We start from the raw sequence: 12,511 nt of genomic DNA on the forward strand, positions 1-12,511 counted from the left end.
CTGCAATCGAAATTGTGGAGTGGTGTCAATCATTTTAGGGGCTGTGATCAGTTTTGGGTGGCAACGTTGGGGCATACAGAGGCTGCAATTAATCCTTTTCTTATGCATTCATTATCTACAGGGGCCAACGTTGATCATTCTCACTGCTAGGTTCTTTGCTTTTCTTAAAATTAAATAAATGTGCATTGCATATAATTGCAGAATGGTATGGTGAAATAGAAGTTGATAATCTGCATTTACTCTTTGCATTGTTCTCTAATATTCTAAAAAATACTCTTTACTCTTTGATGGCAAAGAAGAGTACACTATTGTTGGCAAAGGCAACATTGATATTTAGTTTGTTGGGAGGAATATCATTTTCCTCGATGTGTATTACGTTCCAGGGATGGAACTAAATGTACTCTCAGTCAGTCAGTTGCTGCAACACTCTCCACAATTGGATGCCACCTTTAGTTCACATTAGTGTACCATCATTGATATGGCGACTCAATCTATTGTAGCAATGGGTCTTGAGGATCATGATCTTTTCGGACTTACTGATTCTAGTGATTCTCAGGACTTAGCTATGGCTGCTAAGCAGTCTTCTATGAACACACTTTGGCATTAGCGGTATGGGGACTTAAATGTGCATTATCTCTCTCAACCTGCTTGGGAAGAGCTTGTCCTCGGATTGCTAGAGATTCAGACTCAACAGGTTGGAGTTTGTGATGCATGCCAGGCTAGGAGGCAACATTGCACACCTTTCACTGATGGCGATTCTCGGCGAGCTTCTTAGGTACTTCAGCTTGTTCATGCCGATATCTGCAACCCTATGGGCCACTCTTTCTGTTCTAGGATCCAGGTATTTTCTATTGTTTGTTGATGATTTCAATAGAAAAATGTGGGTGTATTTTCTTAAAAAGAAATCATAAGCATTTACTATATTTCAGAAGTTTAAAACGTTAGTTGAAAAAGAGTCTGGGAAATCTATTATTGCTCTTAGGTTAGACAATGGGGGGAATTTTATTCTAATGAATTCTCCAACTTCTGCGATACTCATGGCATCAAGTGCCAATTAACCACACCCCACACACCACAACAGAACAATGTAGTTGAATGTCAAAATAAAAAAAATCATTGGGATGACTCGATCCATGCTCGAACAGAGACATGTTTTGAAGAAGTTTTGGGTAGAAGCAATTAACACTACAATTTATCTTTTGAATCGGTCACCCACAATGGTGGTGAAAGTTAAGACTTTGGAAGAGACCTGGTCAGGTCGCAAGCCCAAAATGAGTCACCTGAAGGTTTTTGGCTCTCTTGCTTTTGTCTGGATCCCTGATACATCATACACCAAGTTGGATGCCAAGACTTAGAAAATCATGCTTGCTGGATACAGTAGTCTCCAAAAAGCCTACCGCTTGATCAACATGGAGACATCTCTTCTTTTGTACAATCGTGATGTAGAGAAGCGAGGACTATTCATGCTTATTTCTCTTGTTCTTGATCCAACAAACTAGCCTATGAAGGCTCATGATTTGGGAGTTCAGCTTCCATTAGGTCAACCTAATGGGTAGGCTCCTACAGCTCCAGTTATACCAGTAATTCCTATACACACACCTTCGATTTCTCCTACAGGATCAGCTCGATATGTAGATGCTTCACCTGAATTTGAGCTCGATTCTTTTGATGAGGAACCTGATCATTGAGAATCTCCTAATACTAATGTTGGTCATTCTCCTATTCAACCTAAGTGGTGGGCTAAGACACTTGCTGATCTTCGAGATGATGAGCTCATTAATGGGAGAACTGCTTGGAAAAAGAGCAAACCTACAGAGTCTGTTAACTTTGCTCTCAAGGACAACATTCATAGTGTGTTTGAACCTAAAACATAGTCTGAGGCCAAAGGAGTTCCAGAGTGGGAACAAGCCATGACATCTGAACACCAGAGCTTGCTAAAGAATATCAATTGTGTCTGCTATGATCTTCTACCAAGGAAGAAACCCATTGGCTACAAATGGGTTTACAAAATCAAATACAAATCTGATGGTACTTTAGATAAGTACAAAGCTCGTTTAGTTGCAAAAGGCTTTTCTTAGTGTTAGGGCATTGATTATGAGGAGACATTTGTTTCTACTACAAAGATGAACACAATCAGATTAGTCCTAGCCATGGCAACTTAATTTGGTTGGAAGGTCCATTAGATGGATGTCAAGAGTACTTTACTGAATAGTGACCTCCACGAAGAGGTCTACATGACGCAACCACTTGGTTTCAAGGTTGTCGGTAAAGAACATTAGGTTCTCAGATTAGTGAAAGTTCTCTATGGCTTGAAATAGGTCCCTAGGGCATGGTACATGCAAATTGATAAGTACCTTAGTGATTAAGGTTTTTAGAGGAGTTCTTTAGACTCAAATTTGTACATCAAGACTACTGATAGTGATATCATCCTTCTGGTTATTTATGTGGATGATTTGATCATCACTAGCTATTCGACATCTTTGATTCAGAGAATCAAACAAAGTTTATGCCATTGTTTTGATATGATTGACCTTGGGCTCATGCATTATTGCCTAGGTGTTGAGGTTTGGTAGTAGTCTTTTGGTATATTCATCTCTCAGTTCAAATATGCCAGGGCTTTGTTAGACAAATTCTGTATGTAGGATTGTAAGCCTGCATCTACACCCATGGAGAAAGTTCTCAAGTTATCAACCAAGTCTGATTTTCCTCTTGTAGATGATAATACATACAGGCAACTAGTAGGCAACCTCATCTACCTCTCTGCTACTAGGCCTGATATCAGCTTCACTATTAGCTACATCTCACACTTTATGACAGCTCTCAAGGCTGATCATTGGATGGCAACAAAGCGTGTGCTTCTTTATGTGAAAGGCACTACGGATTATGGACTTCTTTACTCTCGGAGTTCTAATCCTAGACTTGACGAGTTCACAGACTCAGATTGGGTAGGCTCTATTGACAATAAAAAGTCCACTTCAGGATATGTGTTTAGTTTGGGATATGGTGCTGTCGCATGGACCAATAAGAAGCAACATGCAATTTCTCTCTCCTCCATAGAGGCTGAATATAGAGAGACAATTAAGGCAAGTTGTGAAGCTGTTTGGCTTCGTTAGATGCTTGGGGATATGCAGATGTCACCAGTTGGACCGACCACTCTGTTTGTTGATAACGACGACATTATCAAATTAGCATGGAATCCAATCTTCCATGAATGAACCAAGCATGTGGATGTTCACTGTCACTACATACGACAATTGATTAAAGACGAGACAATAGACTTGCAGTATGTTCCTACGACGGATCAGACTGTAGACATTCTCACCAAGCCTCTTGGTCTTGATAAGTTCGTCAAATTTAGAGGACAACTTGGTGTTGTGGATAGACTAACCATTTAGGGAGGGTATTACAATACTAGATAGCTTCTATTATTATCTAGTGTTATTTTATGGTTATCTATTTCTAATCTACTGTAAATATTAGAATGTTTCTAATATTTAGTTAACTTGTAGTTAACTGTAAGTTTTCTATTAGCTAGAATAGAATGTTTCTATTCTTTACGATCATTTCCCAAGGAAACATCGTTTATTCTTATTGGTATATATTGATCCATTGATCATTGTTAATAACAAACAAGTATTTTACCAATTACTTCGTAATATCTACCACTAACAATATTTTTAGGTGATACATGTAAGTCCAAATATTTGCATGAAAAATTTGTAGCCACTTGGTGTGCTTTGGATCTTGTTGGAATGATAAATAAGTGTGCAAATTCAGGTAATCTTTTTATACGTTTTTCATTTAACTTTGGAAGGCCTATGATGAAGTCCATGGAAATTATTATATTTATTTTTGATTGGAGATAACATCGTTATAGGGAAAGTAAGGATAAGGCCCACATAAGTTAATTAAATGGACATTACAAGCTTAAACAAACGGTTCTTTAACATTTCAAGAAGCAGGGTCCTATTAAGTCCATATCTTTCAATGTGCCAAGAGACCACATGGAGTGTTCCCCAGTTCCATACAAAGATTTGTGAAAATGTTCACATTCTTGTTGGAGAATCTGTAATGTATCTTCATCTCCTCCCAATCGGTTCAGTTTCCTATCCACAACACAGCTCCAAAGGTTTGACCTATTTATTGGCCCAAAGTATTTAAGGCATATGCAAAATACTGCCTCTGTTGGAAATCTTGTCTCTTATTTTTATTTTTATTGATTACTCTTTTCTCTGGTCAAACCAATTTTGTTGATGGACATAATGCAAGAGCAAAATGAATATTTCCAATAATTTTAAGTATGCCTTTTCTTTAAATCTCCAATCAAGTCAATATGTCCAAGATAGTACCCAAGTATAATTTTTTAAAAATTTTTTTTAATTTTTTAAGAGGGGTAAACGCTTTGACCTGGAGCTATGAACCAGTGAGGCCACAAACGGGGGACCTCATCCCCATTAGATTTGAACCTTGATGGCAAGGATAACAACTCGACAACTTAATCATCACAACATGCCACTATTGGCAGTACCCAAGTATAATTTAGAGATGTATTTGAAACACCAAAAAGTAGTATAGTGTAAAACAATTATTGAGACCATAGACTTTTGTAAGTTTTTTCCCATCTTCCTCCATGGATAAGAGAATCTCAAATAATAACATTTCCAGGATAGGCCGGTTGGCAGAAAATTTTGATAAATATTTTGCTTGAAAAGCCACTTGATATCTTATTACAAAAAGCAAAGCATTGCATGATTTTCTCATTTTTATAGGATGGGCTCCTATATTAAACATTGTTTACATTTACTCTCGTTTTATATTCCAACATCACCCCTTTGGAAAGCTTCTTTGAAAGTGTTTAATTCACCAATAGTATTATGGACAATGTTATCTTTCTAGTGAAGATGTGGATCTAATTCTCATCATTTAAATTGATAAAAGGTACTGAGAGAAGAAATCTATAAACAGAATTTGTAGGATATAATAATGTGCATGCTTCCAACTCTTCACTTGTAACAACAGTGTTGATAAAATAAACTAATATAATGTTTCTATTCCATTTTATGAGAAATTTATTTTGTTGTCATATTTCCTATTTTAAACATTGTTAGAATGGAGAAAACGATAATTTTCAACTGAAATCTATGGAGAAACATTTGATGCAGGTTGTGCTCCAGTCAGCTCAATTTAAAGGAGCAGTTAAATTCAGGTTAGTTAATTACACATTCTACCTGTTTTACTCTGGGTTTTCTTTTGAGTTTGTTCAGCTGCCAAAGGATCTCAGACTGATTATTGAAACTAATTCCTTTGTATAATTATATTTATTGAATGTGGAAACGAAATCTTTAAGGTATAAATGGTTTAAACTTCTGTCATCCTCTATTCTGATGATAGAATGATGATCGGATGAATTTTTTAAAATGTGTTTCAGGGTGAAACCTAGCATGCACCTTTTAGAACAGTTTCTCTATACTGCTAGTTGGAATTGTTAAAAGATTGCCAAAATAGGAAGCTTGGTTGATAAAAGACACTCATATAAACCTCTTAAATTAGTTCATCTTTCTCAATGAACTAAATGTTATCTGTGACTTGAGTTTGAGAGTTGATGCTGGCTGTGCACCAACAATTTTATCAGTTTCGAAAGATTGGTGATGCCTGTAAAAAATTTGAATTAATTCAAAATATACATAGCTTTAAGAACTGAAATATAAGCATGTTTTAATCATACAAGAAAATGGAAATATTCAAGCCAGGTCTAGGAGGCTGGCTACAATTTACTTGTTTCTGGAGATTCCATTTTATGTTAGATTAGATGAACATTCATATAGAAAGCTTCTTGATCACAAACTACAAACTCACCTAATAATTTTGATCCAAGGTATCTCATAGCATCCTTATGATTTTAGCCAACAAATAGCTGTGTGGCATTTTGAATGCCATTACGGTTTTGAAATGTTTGACAGTGATTTGTTATGATGGATGACAACTGGTAAATAATATAAATGCTTGTCTAGCAGCAGGTAGGCATTATGTTTCTTGTAGCTGCAATGTCCGAAATCAGATTTTTCAATTATAATAACATATTTGAACACACAAATAAAGTTGCCAAAAAATCACCAATAAAACTAGATAGCATCGGCAAATACAAAATCTGAAATAACGATGTTCAGGTAACACCATATTGGAGAGACATTGCCAACAAAGCACAGAAAACTCCACAAAAAAGTTTGATATTCCTTGCTTCTGGAAAGGATCAGGAACAGCAAACACAACAGCAGAATGGAGTCATACAATGGGAAAAGCCACAACAGAAAATTGACACAATCACTGCACTCTAATTATGCACACTTCACCTGCAACCGACAAGCAGCAAAAACACATTGAATCATTGAAACTTGAAATATCCTGCAAATCTGTGAAGCTCCAATGCAATCCCTGAATGGGAATGATCTCAAGAACCAAAGGCTTTCATCATTTTCCAGTGACCAATGAATTTTCATTGACTAGTTGTAATCTCCTATTGGTTTTTGTCTGTAGATGAAACTTGAACAGAAAGTCCTCTACAAGGTAAATTGGCATGAGATGATTCCAAATGAAATACATCTCAAGTTTTCTTTGTTGCAAGTCCAACTTGGGCACCTGAAATCCCATGCCCCATTTTTTAGGGAAAATTATTCAAGAACAATATCCCAAGACCACTCCTTAAGCATTTGGCAAAAAATAGTGAATGGCAACTATCATAAAAGACACTCCATTTAATTTAAAATAAACGCAAAATGCTCCTAAAAATGTCTGATGCCTCTGCTTGCTGGTAGTTTTTGAATAATAATGTTTTTAAAAATTTTGTTTAGTTTTTGCTGATTCGTCCTGATTCATCTAGTCCAAATTAAAATTGTATGTTCCGAGTTTTGCCAAGTTGGAGTTATTGAACTGTGGTTGTCACTTTCAAATGAAACATTCAACAGTAAGCATCTTGTTTTGCTCAATATTAATACAATCCTTGAATTTATTTATTTATTTCTGAACTCAACCTATAAGATAGTGCCATCTAAGTTCATCTCCAATTGATTTTTTGGCCTTTGCTGGATGCAAAAATCTTCTCTGCATTTTCTTCCAAAAGCTTGTTACACTAATTAATATCAAGTTCAACATTCTTCTATTATAGTCATGGATTTACCTTCTTTGCTTTGATTTTGCTTGTTTATTAGTGATTATGTTTGGACATCTACTGTTGGAAATGTAAGAGTGTAATAGAGGGGAGGGGTGAATCAGTTACAACAAAAACAATTCTGTGTCCCTAGATGTCAAATCAAACTTTTCACTGATCATGCAATACTGTCCAACTCGGTTAACACTAGAATATTACTGTCACTTGGTTAACGAAGCAATCTTATGATTATTTATCTCTAATAACCTTCAGTAACTTAGTTGCAGAAACATAAAGCATTAAGCAAATAAGATGAACACAGTTGACACCAAGATTTTAATGTGGAACCCAATTTTGCAAAAACCACCTTACAACTAGTTACAATATTTTTTGTAAATTTTTCTGCAAATTTCTTATCTCTGATTCAGACTTTAAATGCTGAGAATGGTCTTCAATTTCTGAATATTTGTTGAAGTTAACACTTATCTTGATGTAGATCCAATAATGAATAATATACCTTTGACTGTGAGGGAGTATCTCTGATATGATTTGCAGGATATAGATGCTTAGAGGAGCAGACTTTGTTGTAATTGTGTGTCCTCAATCTGCATTGATAACCTACCTATATATCCTTCCTAAAGGGTATGTCCCTCGAAGGGACATAACCCTTCCTAAACTTGCACTAACTAAACTACTTCTAAGTTGGCAATTTGGGAAGACATAACTAATAACACCTAACCAACCAATTGTTAGTTTAGTTAAGCATTATACTTTTTGCTTCATGAGAAGTCACCGGCCCCTAGAGTTATATATAATGCTAGTTTAGAGATATATCATAATGAGAAGAGGAAGTACAGTCTGTACTATCAGACCTTTGATCAGGTTAATATTCTTAACACTCCCTCTTAACCTTATAATCCTACAGAGAGATATTATATCTAGCAACACCAATACAGATGAATAAGCAAGAATTAATACTTTATATCTGTCTGATTCTTCTTAGTATGTGGTATCATAGAACACATGATACAAAGTCATATTACTAAACCTGTGATATGACAAATCATTGCTACTAGTGATATTATACAGGATAAATCTTAAGAGTAACTTCTTCATTTATCCAAGTTGTGATTTCATAGAAACTGGTATCTCTATAGCACAACAAGATCCTGAGTTTTAAGATTTACCAGAATATAGGATAAACCTGGAGAATACTAAGATTCTTCCTTTATCCAATTTGTGACTTATGAATGTAGCAATGTCAACATCACAATATAATCTAAAACTCATCTAGATCTTACGGTAAAATCTACTGTTTAGTACATTATCTAAGAGATTGTCATCTCTCATAATGCTTTTTATACAAGTGTTCATTATTTCAGAGATCGGCACCTCTTTAAATAATGAATACACATGGTGGAGCTCATAACAGTCAATAGCTTGACAAAATAAAAATTATTTTATTAAAAGAGTACAAATGGATTAGAACTCAACCATACCAAGTCTCCTCCTGAAATGTTCTATCTTTACTCTAAATAGAGGTTTATGAGTATGTCTGCTATTTGATTTGCAGTGCAAATGTATTCCAATTTTATAGAATTCCTGTCTACCATATCTCTTACATAATGGTAAGGAATTTTAATATGCTTGGACCTATCATGAAAAACGGGATTCACTAAGAGCTTGATGGAACTCTGATTATCACAATGAATAATCGTGGGATTAATAGCTTGCCCAAATAATCCCACAAGTAACTTCCTCAACCAGACTGCTTCTGGAGAGGCCATAGCTGTTGCAATGTATTTGGCTTCTGTGGAACTCTGTGCTACTGAAGACTTTTTTTGCATATCCAAGATATCATAGCTGATCTTAAACTGAAACAACATCTTGAAGTACTTTTCCTGTCTTTAACACTTCGACCCCAATCTGAATTAGTGAATCCATGTAAGTCTAAAGCAACTTTCTCATATTTGAGTCCATAATTAAGAGTGCCTTGTAAGTATCTCATAATGTGTTTAACTGCAACTAGGTGAATCTTCTTTGGTTCACACATAAACTGACTTAAGGCATTAACTGCATAGCAAATATCCGGTCTTGTATTTACTAAGTACATAAAGAATCCAATCATCTATCTGTAGAGAGTAGAATCTATGGAATGTGATTCTGCTGCTGCTTCCTTAAGTTTATGTAGATTAGTCTCCATCGGAGAAGACATAGGTTTACAATTCCATATTCCAAATCTCTTCAAAATGTTTGATGTATACTTTCTTTGATTAAGTATGATACTGTCAGAGTTCTATTGTACTTCCAGTCCTAGGAAGTAATGGAGTCCCAAATCTTTCATTTCGTATTCTTTAGTTAGATCTTTCTTGCACTAATCTATGAGATGATCATCACATGTTATTAGTAAATCATCGACATACAGTATCAAAATTACCATATCATCTTTATCTCTTTTATAATATAAATTTGGATCAACTTCATTCTTGGAGAATCCTAAGCTGGTGAGATACTTATCAATTCTTTCATACCAAGCCCTGGGAGCCTGTTTAAGTCCATAGAGAGCTTTCTTGAGCCTGCAAACAAAAGGGTTAGGATCATGAGTTTCAAATCCTTCAGGTTGCTCCAAATATACTTCTTCTGCAATCTTTCCATTTAGGAATGTTGTTTTCACATCCATCTGATGTACCTTCCATCCCTTTGATGCGGCAATTGCTAAGACTGCTCTTACGGAGGTATATCTGGCAACAGAAGCAAAAGTTTCTTCATAATCAATCCCTTCTTTTTGAGAAAACCCTTTGGCTACAAATCTGGCTTTATACTTCTCAATACTACCATCAACAGCATGCTTTATTTTAAATATCCACTTGGAAGAAACAACAGATTTTCCTTTAGGTCTTGGAACAATTTCCCAAACATCATTTTTCATGATAGATTGGTATTCTTCTGTCATAGCTTCTTTCCAAGCTGTATGCTTAATAGCATCAGAGGGATTGGTTGGCTCTATTTTGGATAAATCACTCATGTTTGTTGTATAACCAGAGAATCTTTTAGGTCTTTTGCTCTCTCTGACTGTTCTAGAAGGTGCAACAAAGTCTTGAGTTGCTTCAACTGTTTTAATGGCCAAAGTGGTCTTTTTTTGAATTTTCTTCAAGGTTCATATTTTGAATTTCATCTTCGATTTCTTCTAAGTTCTCCCTTTGGGACCCAGATTCACTATTTCTCTTAGAACTAGATAAAGGAGAAGGTTCATCAGAACTTATGGCTCTTTTGAATGCAAGATCTTCAAAGATTACATCTCTGCTACGTTCAATATTTTCCTGTCTAGGTATGAAAATCCTATATGCCTTAGATGTTTCACTATACCCTACAAAAATACCTTTCCTCTCAGAGGGTTCTAACTTGGTTCTTTTTTCTTTTGGAACATGGATATATACAGGACACTTGAAAATTTTAAGGTGACTTATATTGGGTTTTACTTTAGTAAATACTTCTTCAGGGGTTTTATTTTTAAGATAGGAGTGAGGGCTTTTGTTTTGAATATATACAGCAGTTCAAGAGGCTTCTGCCCAAAGATAATATTCTAGATTTTGGTCAAAAATCATAGCTCTAGCAGCTTCTATAATACTCCTATTCTTTCTTTCTGCTACCCCATTTTGCTCTGGGTTACTTTGGGTTATAAGGAATAGTGTACTCCCTCTTAATCCCTGATTCTTTACAAAGCCTTTTAAACAAATCTGAGGTATATTCTCCTCCGTTATCAGTTCTAAGGATTTTAATTTTATGCCCTGAAAAGTTTTCAGTTAATGTTTTGAATTTTTTAAACCTTTGTAGGATCTCTTCTGATTCCTTTCCCTTTAAAAAATAAATCCATGTTTTCATAGAGAATTCATCTCTGAACAAGATATAATACTAGAATACTCCAAGAAAAGGAACAAACATGGGTCCACATAAATCTGAATGAATTAATTCTAGTACATTATTTGTTTTCCTAGTACTATCATGAAAGGGACTTCTAGTGTTCTTACCTAGAGCACACCCTTTGCAAATACTAGGGTGGTCTTTATTTAATTTGGGTAATCTAGTAACCATTTTCTCCATATTTGATAAAGTTTTGAAATTTAGATGTCCTAATCTTCTGTGCCATATTTCATTTGTATCTGCAGCTTCGTAGACTAGCGGTTGAATAGATCGACTAGATTCTGTATTCAATTCATACAAATATCCTTGTCTTTGACCAATTAACTTTGCTTTCTTGATGGAGGAGTTCTTAGCCCAAGTTAATACTTTGCCATCTACTAATGCAACATTGTGTCCATCATCTTCAAGTGTTCTAATTGAGATTAGGTTTCTTTTAATTCCTGGTACATAGAGTACACCTTTAAGAAGAAGATTATTTCCTGATTTTAGTTTCAAAGTACAATTTCCAATTCCTTCAGCGGAGTGTGCCGAGTTATCACCAATGGTAACTTCACCATTAACCTTCTTTGATAAAGAATCTAGAGTTTCTTTGTATCCAGTTATATGTCTAGAAGATCAACTATCAATTACCCATGCTTTATTTGAAATTTCATTTGATAGAGAGGAATACAAAACATAGTTCTCAGGATCATAAGTGTCTTCTTCTCTAATAACATTTGTACAATTTGCTTGTTGTTTGGAATTTTCAGGACAATTAGATCTCTAGTGTCCAAATTTTTCACATTTGAAACACTTTATTTTAGATAGATCTTTCTTGGGTTTTCCATTCTTTTGATTTCTCTTTCTTTTTGAAATGCTTCTTCTTACCCTTATATGAGTTTGTATTAAGAACGTGAAGTTCTTCATCTTTTGCTTTTGGTTCCCCTCCTTTCTTTAGTTTTTTGGATTCCTCTTTAAGACAATCATTCTTGAGTCTGTTAAAATCCGAAAGATTATCTCTGGCACTAATTCCTTGAGCAAATGTCTCCCATGAATCTGGCAATCCATCTATAGCCATAAGTGTTAATTGTGTGTCACTAATGGTGGTTCCTATGCTTGATAGTTCATCTCTAATGCCTGCAACTCTTAGGAAGTAAGAATTTATCGATTCCCCTTTCTTTATTTGAATGTGATTCAGATGCCTTTTTAGTGCGAGAACCCTAGTTGCATTGTTTACTTCATATGCATTTTGTAATGCATTCATCATATCAAAGGCAGTTTGATGTTTTGTAAGCATAGGTACAATATCATTTTTTACTCCATCCAAGATGATTTGAATAGCTTTTCTATTTCCTCTGCTCCAGATTGATTTGTGAGGTTCAATTGGAGGTTGTTTGGATGCCCCATAAACAAATTGTTTTACATCGTTCTCTTCAAAAATCATCATGATTATGAATTTCTAGGCCT

The 12,511-nt window shown here is 35.2% G+C and overlaps 1 protein-coding gene across 2 annotated transcripts in view; it reads left to right on the forward strand.

Moving 5' to 3' along the window:
- Window positions 1-12,511, forward strand: part of GALAK (galacturonic acid kinase) — a 235,927-nt gene that overhangs the window by 46,550 nt on the left and 176,866 nt on the right. For both annotated transcript variants that reach the window (XM_089813521.1, XM_089813520.1), the window contains exon 4: window positions 5,163-5,206. In XM_089813521.1, the coding sequence (XP_089669647.1) occupies window positions 5,163-5,206 (44 nt within the window). The remainder of the gene's footprint in view (window positions 1-5,162; window positions 5,207-12,511) is intronic.

The sequence above is a fragment of the Cupressus sempervirens genome, chromosome 2 (assembly GCF_028749045.1).
Source record: "Cupressus sempervirens isolate cs-2001-9-10 chromosome 2, ASM2874904v1, whole genome shotgun sequence".
In the NCBI taxonomy this organism is placed as follows: Eukaryota; Viridiplantae; Streptophyta; class Pinopsida; order Cupressales; family Cupressaceae; genus Cupressus; species Cupressus sempervirens.